Below are 15523 nucleotides of genomic sequence, written 5' to 3' on the forward strand. Positions count from 1 at the left end.
TTTTTAATACAATATTTTATTATTTTATTAATTACTTAACTAACTTACCGCAGGTATAGAGACTGAATATAAAAGGATAGCGCCTAAGTAATATGTTGTAAATAGCAGTACGCAATAATTAAACATATATATATATATATATATATATATATATATATATATATATATGTATTTATGATATAAAATAATAAGTTTAGTGAAAAAAATACGAGACATAAAAATCTGACACAGAACTAACTTCAAAATAACACATTGTTCCAAAAAACCTCAGTGTCAACAGCCAGTATTAAAACTCCAATACGCCCTCTTAATCCTGGATGTAGACCAGCAGCTGTTTGACCGCTGACTGACTGCCGCAATACGAGGTTTGTCCGGAAAGTACGTATAAAAGTTTTTTAAAAATTTTATTTTACAATTATTCAGGTAAATCAATTTTATCCCCTTCAAAGTACTCCCCCTGTGACATAATGCACTTGTGCCAACGCCGTTTCCACTGTGAGAAGGCTCCTTGAAAGTCCTCTGGTTGTAGGTTTCTCAGCTGCCCCGTCGTAGCTTTTTTTATCTCATTTATGTCCCCCAAATGCCGCCCCCGAAGTACCAATTTGGTTTTTGGGAACAAGAAGAAGTCACACGGGGCCAAATCCGGCGAATAGGGGGGTGTTCGGTCACCGTAATGGAATTTTTACTCAAAAACTCACGGACAACAAGAGAGGTGTGGGCAGGGGCATTGTCGTGGTGAAGAATCCAACGCCCCTCTCGCGCCAATTCTGGACGAACTCGTGCCACACGAGCTTTGAGGCGTCTGAGCACATCGACGTAGAATTTTCCATCAACTGTCTGGCCTGGAGGGACGAATTCGTCGGAATGTGAAGTGGAAGGACGTCCTGAACGTGGGTCATCTTGAACGCTTTCTCGGCCCTCTCTGAATCTTTTTAGCCACTTGTGGACGGTTGGTTCCTTCACAGCATCATCCCCATAAACTGTTCTGAGATCGGCAAAAATTTCACGGCCATTCTTGCCGAGTTTCGAGAGAAACTTGATTACGACGCGCTGCTCTTCAACGGAAGCGGGCTCCATGCCGACGGGGTTTCGTTAAGAGGTAACTTCACAGATGGCGTGACAAGCCAGTTCGCACCGCACGGCGGTCAGACCAGAACTGAAGCATTGTTAGGGACATAAGGAAGGGGTCCTGCGCTTACCTGGCCTCCCCACTCCTCTTTCTCGCATTCCAGAACACTTTTATACGAACTTTCCGGACAGACCTCGTATTATACGATAGCGTTAATATGCCCCGTCAGCTCGGAGAGTAAGGCGCGGACGTACACCGCTTCTCTTATCACCTCCAATATTACTATATACTCCGCTTCGTGATATCGATATGAGTGGTGACCTTTTCCCACCATCAATGTCCAGAACCCAATATATAGATATCGGATCGGTGGCTATATATTACCCATGCCTACTAAGTACCTACTTACTTTGGTGAGGGGTTTCGTAATATTCGTATGCCCAATAACGACGGGACATAGCGACCTTATTTTATATATAATATCATGTAATGTAATTAACCTATGTTTGTGCAAATAAATAATCGACTTGACTCGAGTCGTGCTGCCAATTATCACGTTTCCATAATACTTAATGTTAGCAATAACCGGAATCTATAAAAGGTGTTGTGACGGTTCGCCTATAGTACAATAGGTTTAATACCATAAGTACATAGAAAAGAAACAGGGGTTCCTATGGGTGACCGCTGCGAAAGCTGAGCTATTTAATATAAACAAACTTTAAAGTCAAGGTTCACAGTAGTATACAGAGAAGACGTTACCATATATGAAATATTGACACAGAAGGGAAACTCCTTTGATGTGTTTCCAGAGTGTAGTGGACGTCACAAGAAAATTAAATAAATTAAACAAAAATATATTATATTTTATATTAACCAAATTATAGTTTACCTTTTTCTCATCAGGTGTAAAAAGGATGCATATAACACAGTTTAATAAGGTTTATGAGAGCCTTTAAAGTTTTATAAATTCGATAATCAATTTAATAGAAAATACCAAAATACGTTAACATATAATTAAATTGAATTTAAAGAAAAGTTCAGTTCGAATAATAGGCTAAATCCGATTATTGAAATATCTACCCTTCGGTGACATAATCTATGACGTTACTAGGTGAGAAAAAAAAGAAAAAAAAGGGAGAGACGACAGATCGGCGGGCGCGCGGGAGTCGCTTTTTAGGAATTGCGCCATAAAAAAAAAAAAAAAAAAAAAAAAAAAAAAAAAAAAAGGACGGCAAATGGCGGGGAGTCGTGTTTTAGGGATTGCGCAATAAAATAAAAAAATAACTGGGATATAGATCTAGGAGGGACTGGATCGATGAAGGGGTTTGAGACCTTAGTGTATCACTATCGATTAAGTGTGTGAAATTAATCAATAGAAGACTGGAGAATCCGGTGAGCTTGTTCCATTTATTACTACGTAGTTAGATTTTTGACTGTGATCGCAGGCAAAGTCTATACTTAATATTTTTCCCAACAACTATTAAAATACGTATTTAGTCGAGTCCATATACCTTTAGGTAATGCGTATATCGTTAAATGCAATCACATTTGAACAAATTTTACATCAATATAATTTACGTACTTACGTTATTTTACTCATATACAAAATCCAATTATATGGTCGTTTGATAGAACTTCATCAATTTGATTCAATGTTCTAATTGTCCAGTTTTGGAAAATACTTATTGAATCAACTATTGAACTATTACAATACTAACTAGTTTCATATCTAGTTATTATAAAGTATTTATTTATTGAGGATAATAGACTAAAGTGACTATGGTCTGGTCTCATTGCTGGGGAAACAGCCATTGATGAGAGAGAGGGGTTATTGAGTGGCGACCCTGTAAATGCAAGTGCGGTGTGGGCTACCTCCATTGTTTGGAGTGACTGTTTTATGTGTATTGTGGGGCCGTTCCTTGTGTCAGTCGGTAGAAATTGCCTGTGTTCAGTCGTGGGTTGGTGATGGTTGAGACGATGATGATGATGAAATATTTGTATTTATTACACTACTACAGTGTTGGTTTAGAATATCTATTCATACTTAACGCTTCATGGTGAAGTGTTTTCATACCATTACTCGGTCGACCAGACTAATGATTCTTAGTCTATATTTGATTATCCATGACTACATGTGGGGATTTGTTTTACACCAGATGTACAAAGAGACAGCTTAACTGTTGTAAGTGATTTTATGTGGATGTAATACTTTTAATACATTATTGTGTTAGTAGATAAATTCATGTGACTGTGGGGTGTTTATGGTAAACAAGCCTGTATTGTGTAAATAGATAATTTGTCTTGATTTATTATAAACTTTAATATTGATTTTATTGTAGTGAGCAAGCTGACAATAACAACTCTTTGTATATTACTGCTTTTAATAATATTTAATTATATTGATATTATAGGTGTGGATTTATTTCCTAATGGTAATAAAAGTACTAAAAGATTCTCTGACTATAGTTACTCTTAACTAGGTATGAGGTTCAGTATAAAATTGGTACTGTATGACACTTGTGAAGCTATGTATTTTACTCATATTTAGAAAGGAAGTTGTCCTGGCGATAAGGTTTGTATGTGTGTTGTTTGTTCATGTTATATTGACTAGACAAGTTCAGACAGGGTTAATATTAGTGAATATTTACTGGATTTATATTTAATATACATGTTTTGAATATTTTATGGGAATAGTATGGAGATATACAAGTAGTAAAATATAATATTAGTATTTTATAAATTTCATTATCGAGTTAGTTGTATATGTTGGGCTGTATCCAAGGAGATATGAACCTATTAATATCAAGTTAGGACAATTACTTTAAATATTAATAAAGCAAACACTAACACTGATTATTCACTTCTTTAATAAATTTACATTAGAGGTTAGGAATCAAATAGATAGCATATTGGGAAAATCTTCACCACACATGTATTTGAGGAATGTTCTTGATAATTAGTACTGTATGTATATATTATTGCAAGTACAATTGCAATAAGAATGTTAAACTTCTAATCTTCTGTTCATTCTTGAATTTGAAAGTAAGCTTGGCTACTGATATGAATATAAAACTGCAGCATTACTGGATACTATTAATTATTTCTGGTGTAAACCATGATTATTTATGTCACTGATAATTTAGTTGTATATTACGGTGATATATGATGACTTTATATTTAATTATATTAAACAAATACAAATAAACAAACTTGCTAGTATTTGTTACGTTGACAGTTGTGATAGATAATCAAAATTCAATTCGATACATCAATACGTCATTCAATACGTCATTGAAGTGACAGACGTCAAACAAAAGGGAGGTGAATCACGTTATGATTCTATATCTAAGTCTATAGAAAAATTTATATAATTTAATTTTTTAATTTTCTATTATTTTATAATAACTGTAGGGGAAATATTAGAATTATTTATATAAGAAAACATACTTAAATGATATGATAATTATTTAAAGACCTAATTTCTTAGGGAATTAATCATGATGATTTAAAACTTGTTTATCTGAGAAATCCTCTTAATAAATAGGTTTTACTAAGACACTAAAAGGAAGTAGATATAGTATAACTATAGTACAGCTACAATAATTGTATGGGACTTACTGTCCTTTCTATACAAATATATATTTAATCTATATCTTTCACATTATAATTATGCAATATATTGCCTCTACTACTACAACATACACAAATAGGACTTATTGTCCTTCCTATATACCTATATATAATATTTGACCTGGCACTTTAATGTGTAATTTATCAGTATTCATGGCAACAACCAATTAGGACTTATAGTCCTCTCTATAAAGCTGCATAATTATTTAATCTGATTATTTCACAATGTGATTAATCAAACCTCTACAAATATTACAAAAGATCTCTATTACTCTCAACACAATAATAGCTTGTTGGACTTAGTGTCCTCAAACTTATAGAAAACCCAACTGGTTATTTCACGAGACGTTGTTAACTTGTGATTAATCAGTGTCTTTTAAAGGACTTATAGTTCCTTTAGATATATCTCTCTGAATAAATAATTGGTTAATTCACAATGTGGTTAATCAACAATAATATTATATATAATTGACTGGACTTATAGTTCATTCAATAGCACTCATTACTTTTAGTAGCTCTCGACCTATGGGTTGGACTACTCGTTCTTAGGCTCCGGCCTAATCAACAGATTTAACTTGAACCTTGAGTATTCTTGGTATTAAGTAAATAATATTAAATTGACAATGCTATGTTATGATATAGCAATTATCAACATTATATGGCTTGGCCAATTCCAGGGTGTGGAAGGTATCCCCTATCACACAAATCTTCATCTCTATCGGACTGTCTTCACAGGTGATCTCTAATGTCACATTATAGGGCCGAAGGGTTATGTCCCAACAAAGTAAGTTCTGGTGTCTGGGTGATCTCGCTTCTTGGTCTGATCTCTTGTGGAGCCGAAGGGAAACCCCCATTGAGTAAGCTCGTAACAGGGTGACGCTGGGAAACAGTTTCGTACTGTTAGTGGGTGATCTCTATGTCGCCATATAGGACTGAAAGGGTCATCGCCCATGAGTAAGCTCTCGTGTCGGAGTGATCCTGGGATTTCAGTTCCGATCTTTTTGCCTCTGGCAAACACCAATTTATACTGGAAGCATCGTGGGGCTGGTGGAGCCACTGTAATGTTGAAGTAAATGTACTTATGTTTGGTTTGGAACTGAGAATACTCATTCCCTTATTACCATCAGAGTGCATTAATAAATAGTAATACCCTTCCCTACCTTTTTGGAGGAAGAGTTATAGATAGTTGGAAAGTCTTCCACTGGTCCGGGCGTGTGAGGGGCCCGACCGCTCCCCCATTTTTTTTTTTATTATTACAGTTATACTGTAATTTACTATTAAAATAACATAACTTCCTAGTTACATGAATTATGAGTATAATTCATTAATTATTCTTAATCCTTAAAGCTTTATCAATTATCTTCATTATTTAACTCCTATCATATACCAATTAAAGAACCTTTTGGTTATTACACACACAACGGGTCCTACATTTCTAGACGATCACACATTTATTTATTTGGCCAAATGATCAAGTGTTCTATTATAAGATCTGTTCAATATTATGTATTTATTGTAAGGGTTTATATGATTCATAGGTTGTTTGGGGTGTATAAGACAATATAGGTATGGGGTTATATTGAGAGTGTTAGACCATTCTTTAGGGTAGATTTTCATTATATTTTCATAGATTTCATTAGGTAAAGCCTTCGTAGGCTTTTCTTAGGCTTTGTAGGTTTTCCATGTGTAGGTTAGTTTAGAGGGTAGTTATTATATAAGGGGTGACACATAGGGAAAGGGGGCGACATCACAATGGTGCCGTGACCAGGATATAATTGGTTCATGGCTATTTACATATTAGACCAATAAGAACACTTGGTCACAATGGGAGCTTGTGACTTCAGGGATTGGTTATTAAAATATGAAGGAGTATAAAGTTAAACAGTAATATCTGCTAATAGTATAACTCAAAACCAACTTTAATGATTATGACTAAATAATTCTACCGTCATAGATCTAGGATTTGGACCTAATTTCATGGGCTCTATGTCTATAGGTAAATAGCCTATTTTACTGTTATCTCATGTTCTTAGGATTTAATTTATCAAATTCATTCAGTGGTTACCTATTGGAGTCAATTATACAACAAATTTACATGATTTAGTTTATATTTTATTTTACTCTATATCAATTGAGTAAATAATATTAAGTATTACACTAATAGGTACATAACAATAGTAGTGAGGATAGCTTACTAGGTTATATTCAGTTCACATTGATCTAATTTTATGCTATAGGACACATTTATTATTCTTTTGCTTCATTAATTCTCAATACTTACTGAACTATTAATTTAACATTATATAAATTTTATAAACAATAATTATGCTATAATGACTTATACATAAAATTTATTAAATTCTTTTATTGTGAAAGAAATGATTTAAGATGAATTAATGACATTATTTATTTCTGAGGAAATTATTGACTTTTATTTCATAAACTTTTATGATGCAGTGACATTGATTATATATATAAAAAAAAAAAAATTAAATAATTATGATTTGATTTTGATCATCCTAAGATGTTTAAATAGCTTATATAATGTTTTATAGGGGTTTCAAATTGAAAGTTAGACATTTCATAAAATATCATTAAGGTTAGTTACGGCCTTTAGTTACTTTATTTGATTACCTAAATTTGAAAATTTAATTAGGTGTTTTCATGTTGTTAAATTTAATTCCAACAATTTATTAGGATGCTATTATAATATTTTATTTAGGGTTCTATACATAATTTCTTTTTTCCACTTTACAATTATATTTCAGATTTTATTTGATTATTCGCTTATTTTGACTTAGACACTTATTATAAAAAAAAAAAAAAAAAAACTTTATACTTATATCAGAGGGAGATTTTGTAGGTTATTTATACATATACACTCTTTACATGCCTAAGCATTTTACATACATAGATGTTGCGCACACTTAGTTTATTTTGCTCTTTGTAATTGCACATAACACAAGACATCTGTATCTTTTGAAATAATAATTTATTGTACAAAATAAATTAATTGATGTATCTAATGTAGTTGTTTTAGGTTTGCTATTGTGATCTTTTGGGGGAGGCGATGGGGGGTGTCTATCTACCTATCTAATGTGGTTACATAATATTTTATTATAAAACTTATTGATCATGTTATTTCTGAGAGTATTAAGAAATAGTCATTGGTAATTTAAGTATATTAAAGGAATTTCTTATAATAAGAGTTTTAAACTATGGGGGCCGTTTGTATTATTTTATGCAACATATTTATAGGAGTCTTAAAATTGGGGGGTCGTGCAAAATTTGTCAGACAGATAAGAGTTTTAAACTATGGGGCCGTTTGTATTATTTTATGCAACATATTTATAGGAGTCTTAAAATTGGGGGGCCGTGCAAAATTTGTCAGACAGGGGGGCCGGTGGTGATAAATTATTATTTATATAAGCTTTACTTCTATGATTAAAATTAATAAATAAAAATTAAATTACTATTATTTTTTTTATTCAATGAACACTAGGTTATTTCTTAGATGAAATATGTATTTGTGGTTACTTAGACGCTTCATAAAGTTTTATTCGTATTGTTTAAATTTATTTTAACAAATTTATTTGAACATCTTCATTTTAATATTTAATTAACTTGGGATTTTATCTAATCATTTATTTACACTTAGACAATTATTTTAGGATTCTTTCTTTTTGCATTTGTTACATTTTAATGCTTAGATTTTTCACTTCATTTCGCTTTAGGTTTTCTATTTAGGCTCTTTCGCTTTGTTGATACATTACACTCATACATTTAGGCTTTTAATTATGAACTTCCATTTAGATGTTTTAACTTGTATCTTTAAATAGATACTTTATCTAAATTTACTGATACAAATAGAGTATCTATTAGGTTCTTACTTGAAGCTCTTCACATATTCAGGTTTTATACATTTAGACTCATCACAAACTTAGGCTTTTCAAACATTTAGGTTTTATAGATTCCTTTACACACATTTAGGATTGTATTCATTTATGCTGTTTATGACATTGTAATTACATGCATTGAATTTATTACATATAAAACTTATCTTATTGTAATTATCAATCCGGTAAACTTCTTGATAATTAGGGGGTCGGATGTGACGGTTCGCTTATAGGGAAATAGATTCAAGAGGGGAAGGGGAGTGCAACAGAATATTTGTAATTATCAATCCGGTAAACTCCTTGATAATTAAGGGGCCGGATGTGACGGTTCGCCTATAGTACAATAGGTTTAATACCATAAGTACATAGAAAAGAAACAGGGGTTCCTATGGGTGACCGCTGCGAAAGCTGAGCTATTTAATATAAACAAACTTTAAAGTCAAGGTTCACAGTAGTATACAGAGAAGACGTTACCATATATGAAATATTGACACAGAAGGGAAACTCCTTTGATGTGTTTCCAGAGTGTAGTGGACGTCACAAGAAAATTAAATAAATTAAACAAAAATATATTATATTTTATATTAACCAAATTATAGTTTACCTTTTTCTCATCAGGTGTAAAAAGGATGCATATAACACAGTTTAATAAGGTTTATGAGAGCCTTTAAAGTTTTATAAATTCGATAATCAATTTAATAGAAAATACCAAAATACGTTAACATATAATTAAATTGAATTTAAAGAAAAGTTCAGTTCGAATAATAGGCTAAATCCGATTATTGAAATATCTACCCTTCGGTGACATAATCTATGACGTTACTAGGTGAGAAAAAAAAAGAAAAAAAGGGAGAGCCGGCAGATCGGCGGGCGCGCGGGAGTCGCTTTTTAGGAATTGCGCAATAAAAAAAAAAAAAAAAAAAAAAAAAACGGGAGTCGTGTTTTAAAAAAAAAAAAAAAAAAAAAAAAAAAGGACGGCAAATGGCGGGGAGTCGTGTTTTAGGGATTGCGCAATAAAATAAAAAAATAACTGGGATATAGATCTAGGAGGGACTGGATCGATGAAGGGGTTTGAGACCTTAGTGTATCACTATCGATTAAGTGTGTGAAATTAATCAATAGAAGACTGGAGAATCCGGTGAGCTTGTTCCATTTATTACTACGTAGTTAGATTTTTGACTGTGATCGCAGGCAAAGTCTATACTTAATATTTTTCCCAACAACTATTAAAATACGTATTTAGTCGAGTCCATATACCTTTAGGTAATGCGTATATCGTTAAATGCAATCACATTTGAACAAATTTTACATCAATATAATTTACGTACTTACGTTATTTTACTCATATACAAAATCCAATTATATGGTCGTTTGATAGAACTTCATCAATTTGATTCAATGTTCTAATTGTCCAGTTTTGGAAAATACTTATTGAATCAACTATTGAACTATTACAATACTAACTAGTTTCATATCTAGTTATTATAAAGTATTTATTTATTGAGGATAATAGACTAAAGTGACTATGGTCTGGTCTCATTGCTGGGGAAACAGCCATTGATGAGAGAGAGGGGTTATTGAGTGGCGACCCTGTAAATGCAAGTGCGGTGTGGGCTACCTCCATTGTTTGGAGTGACTGTTTTATGTGTATTGTGGGGCCGTTCCTTGTGTCAGTCGGTAGAAATTGCCTGTGTTCAGTCGTGGGTTGGTGATGGTTGAGACGATGATGATGATGAAATATTTGTATTTATTACACTACTACAGTGTTGGTTTAGAATATCTATTCATACTTAACGCTTCATGGTGAAGTGTTTTCATACCATTACTCGGTCGACCAGACTAATGATTCTTAGTCTATATTTGATTATCCATGACTACATGTGGGGATTTGTTTTACACCAGATGTACAAAGAGACAGCTTAACTGTTGTAAGTGATTTTATGTGGATGTAATACTTTTAATACATTATTGTGTTAGTAGATAAATTCATGTGACTGTGGGGTGTTTATGGTAAACAAGCCTGTATTGTGTAAATAGATAATTTGTCTTGATTTATTATAAACTTTAATATTGATTTTATTGTAGTGAGCAAGCTGACAATAACAACTCTTTGTATATTACTGCTTTTAATAATATTTAATTATATTGATATTATAGGTGTGGATTTATTTCCTAATGGTAATAAAAGTACTAAAAGATTCTCTGACTATAGTTACTCTTAACTAGGTATGAGGTTCAGTATAAAATTGGTACTGTATGACACTTGTGAAGCTATGTATTTTACTCATATTTAGAAAGGAAGTTGTCCTGGCGATAAGGTTTGTATGTGTGTTGTTTGTTCATGTTATATTGACTAGACAAGTTCAGACAGGGTTAATATTAGTGAATATTTACTGGATTTATATTTAATATACATGTTTTGAATATTTTATGGGAATAGTATGGAGATATACAAGTAGTAAAATATAATATTAGTATTTTATAAATTTCATTATCGAGTTAGTTGTATATGTTGGGCTGTATCCAAGGAGATATGAACCTATTAATATCAAGTTAGGACAATTACTTTAAATATTAATAAAGCAAACACTAACACTGATTATTCACTTCTTTAATAAATTTACATTAGAGGTTAGGAATCAAATAGATAGCATATTGGGAAAATCTTCACCACACATGTATTTGAGGAATGTTCTTGATAATTAGTACTGTATGTATATATTATTGCAAGTACAATTGCAATAAGAATGTTAAACTTCTAATCTTCTGTTCATTCTTGAATTTGAAAGTAAGCTTGGCTACTGATATGAATATAAAACTGCAGCATTACTGGATACTATTAATTATTTCTGGTGTAAACCATGATTATTTATGTCACTGATAATTTAGTTGTATATTACGGTGATATATGATGACTTTATATTTAATTATATTAAACAAATACAAATAAACAAACTTGCTAGTATTTGTTACGTTGACAGTTGTGATAGATAATCAAAATTCAATTCGATACATCAATACGTCATTCAATACGTCATTGAAGTGACAGACGTCAAACAAAAGGGAGGTGAATCACGTTATGATTCTATATCTAAGTCTATAGAAAAATTTATATAATTTAATTTTTTAATTTTCTATTATTTTATAATAACTGTAGGGGAAATATTAGAATTATTTATATAAGAAAACATACTTAAATGATATGATAATTATTTAAAGACCTAATTTCTTAGGGAATTAATCATGATGATTTAAAACTTGTTTATCTGAGAAATCCTCTTAATAAATAGGTTTTACTAAGACACTAAAAGGAAGTAGATATAGTATAACTATAGTACAGCTACAATAATTGTATGGGACTTACTGTCCTTTCTATACAAATATATATTTAATCTATATCTTTCACATTATAATTATGCAATATATTGCCTCTACTACTACAACATACACAAATAGGACTTATTGTCCTTCCTATATACCTATATATAATATTTGACCTGGCACTTTAATGTGTAATTTATCAGTATTCATGGCAACAACCAATTAGGACTTATAGTCCTCTCTATAAAGCTGCATAATTATTTAATCTGATTATTTCACAATGTGATTAATCAAACCTCTACAAATATTACAAAAGATCTCTATTACTCTCAACACAATAATAGCTTGTTGGACTTAGTGTCCTCAAACTTATAGAAAACCCAACTGGTTATTTCACGAGACGTTGTTAACTTGTGATTAATCAGTGTCTTTTAAAGGACTTATAGTTCCTTTAGATATATCTCTCTGAATAAATAATTGGTTAATTCACAATGTGGTTAATCAACAATAATATTATATATAATTGACTGGACTTATAGTTCATTCAATAGCACTCATTACTTTTAGTAGCTCTCGACCTATGGGTTGGACTACTCGTTCTTAGGCTCCGGCCTAATCAACAGATTTAACTTGAACCTTGAGTATTCTTGGTATTAAGTAAATAATATTAAATTGACAATGCTATGTTATGATATAGCAATTATCAACATTATATGGCTTGGCCAATTCCAGGGTGTGGAAGGTATCCCCTATCACACAAATCTTCATCTCTATCGGACTGTCTTCACAGGTGATCTCTAATGTCACATTATAGGGCCGAAGGGTTATGTCCCAACAAAGTAAGTTCTGGTGTCTGGGTGATCTCGCTTCTTGGTCTGATCTCTTGTGGAGCCGAAGGGAAAACCCCATTGAGTAAGCTCGTAACAGGGTGACGCTGGGAAACAGTTTCGTACTGTTAGTGGGTGATCTCTATGTCGCCATATAGGACTGAAAGGGTCATCGCCCATGAGTAAGCTCTCGTGTCGGAGTGATCCTGGGATTTCAGTTCCGATCTTTTTGCCTCTGGCAAACACCAATTTATACTGGAAGCATCGTGGGGCTGGTGGAGCCACTGTAATGTTGAAGTAAATGTACTTATGTTTGGTTTGGAACTGAGAATACTCATTCCCTTATTACCATCAGAGTGCATTAATAAATAGTAATACCCTTCCCTACCTTTTTGGAGGAAGAGTTATAGATAGTTGGAAAGTCTTCCACTGGTCCGGGCGTGTGAGGGGCCCGACCGCTCCCCCATTTTTTTTTATTATTACAGTTATACTGTAATTTACTATTAAAATAACATAACTTCCTAGTTACATGAATTATGAGTATAATTCATTAATTATTCTTAATCCTTAAAGCTTTATCAATTATCTTCATTATTTAACTCCTATCATATACCAATTAAAGAACCTTTTGGTTATTACACACACAACGGGTCCTACATTTCTAGACGATCACACATTTATTTATTTGGCCAAATGATCAAGTGTTCTATTATAAGATCTGTTCAATATTATGTATTTATTGTAAGGGTTTATATGATTCATAGGTTGTTTGGGGTGTATAAGACAATATAGGTATGGGGTTATATTGAGAGTGTTAGACCATTCTTTAGGGTAGATTTTCATTATATTTTCATAGATTTCATTAGGTAAAGCCTTCGTAGGCTTTTCTTAGGCTTTGTAGGTTTTCCATGTGTAGGTTAGTTTAGAGGGTAGTTATTATATAAGGGGTGACACATAGGGAAAGGGGGGGACCATTACAGTGTCAATCGATGACCTAATATCTCGAGCCAATAATCTCGGATCTAATGTTAGGATTTTATTATACGTACATAAGTCGCTTTCATTGATCGAGAGCGATTAATTAAACTGTCAACCATGCTACTACTGGGTTTCAGATAGGAAAATGAACTTTGTGACCTGGGAGACAGTGCATTGTTTACCTTAACGAGATTGGTGACGGCGACCGAGACGGCGTGCACAGGCCGCTCCAAATCTGGCATGGCGTTGCCATCTTCGGCCTCTTCATGTAATATCACCAGACGGGAAACCTGGAACACAGAGCACTCTCCTTATGCATTAAATCAAATTATTAATAATTTTAAATGACTAAAGATTTTATATTACTAAATTTTTTTAATAATCAATGACTTTAAATTACTAAAATTACTAACGGTATTAAATTATACAAACTAAACATAGGAACTAAAATTAGCAACAATTTTATATTACTAATGATACCAAAGTATTTAAAGAATAAAAATATTTCTATACACAACGATAAGTAAATGCATATTTTAATCCACAAATAAACTTCTATGATGAACAAATGTTAACACACAAACACACAAATATGAATGATATATTTTGTTTTTTTTTTTTATTTTTAATAGCTTTTACCTTCATCAGGTTTATAGAAACATATTTAAATGATCATATTTGAATTTAGAACGCGAATACGTGTAAACAATCGTGAGACTGCATGGCAACAGTTTTTTGTTCCGTAAAGGAAAACAGTAGTTTTAATTGTCTTCATTTTCTCAATAAAAAAGATGCGTATTTTTTTTTATACGACTTAGAATGGCAAACAAGCTGACGGCCCACCTAATGGAAAGTGATAACCGTCGCCTATAGACATGAGCAGTACCATGGACATAACAGAGTATACTGATTCGCCCATGATACCCCCCATGCGTTGTCATTCCTGAGGACACAGGTGTTATTCCTCTGTACCCTGTAAATTCACGCCATATCCCACTCTTCAAACCGAAACACAGCCATGCAAACACAACTGCTTCATGGTTGAAACACGAATGAGACAGAGGTACCCAAGCAAACGACTTTTCGCAAAGTCTCCCTCTGGTATTCAACCTCTATTTATTTCACTCGTCACTACATGTCGCATATATTATATCATAATTCAATAATTCTTACTGATATTATGTCGAAGTAAATTTATTTATTTGTTACCTTACAACGTCTAAACAGCTTAACCAATCACTATAAAAATTTGGTACTATATGAGATGGAGAAGAACATAGGCTACTTTTTTCCCGATCAGAAAACATGTCACAAATGACACGCAGACGAAGTCGCAGTTAAAAGCCAGTATTTAAATAAATGCTCAATTACTACAACCTGGTACATTGCAATTAATCCTAGTACCCAAAAAGTTAATTTATGTTTTGCGTCGATTTGAAGTAAATACGGTCCCGTATTTACACTATCCAATGGTGTCAAACTTTACTAAGAGATAGCCCAAATTAATATTTGTACTGTTACCACGGGAAGCTCTCATCCGTTCTTTGTTAGACTTTGCCGCAGATTTCACTTTAACTGTAACTTTCAAATATAAAACATAGTATTATTATTTATTTACTCTTTATTGCACCAATTAAAAAATAGCCTGCGCTGGGGGGAAAGGGATTGTTAGTGATGGAGACTAAGAATCCCATTGTTAGCAATATATCCAACCAGGTCGACCTCCTCGCGGTTCCCCCTGGAAACTATCATGGTTAATTCCTGATGAATTCATCATGATGGGCTAACTGACCTATTTTCAT

At 32.7% G+C, this 15523-nt stretch overlaps 1 protein-coding gene across 1 annotated transcript in view; it reads right to left on the minus strand.

Annotated features, from left to right (window-relative positions):
- Positions 1-15523, minus strand: part of LOC113521058 (vinculin) — a 78654-nt gene that overhangs the window by 34141 nt on the left and 28990 nt on the right. The window contains exon 2 of the mRNA XM_052897628.1: positions 13904-14011. Within this exon, the coding sequence (XP_052753588.1) occupies positions 13904-14011 (108 nt within the window). The remainder of the gene's footprint in view (positions 1-13903; positions 14012-15523) is intronic.

Source organism: Galleria mellonella, unplaced genomic scaffold (genome assembly GCF_026898425.1).
Source record: "Galleria mellonella isolate WM207_F2 unplaced genomic scaffold, CSIRO_AGI_GalMel_v1 utg377, whole genome shotgun sequence".
NCBI lineage: Eukaryota > Metazoa > Arthropoda > Insecta > Lepidoptera > Pyralidae > Galleria > Galleria mellonella.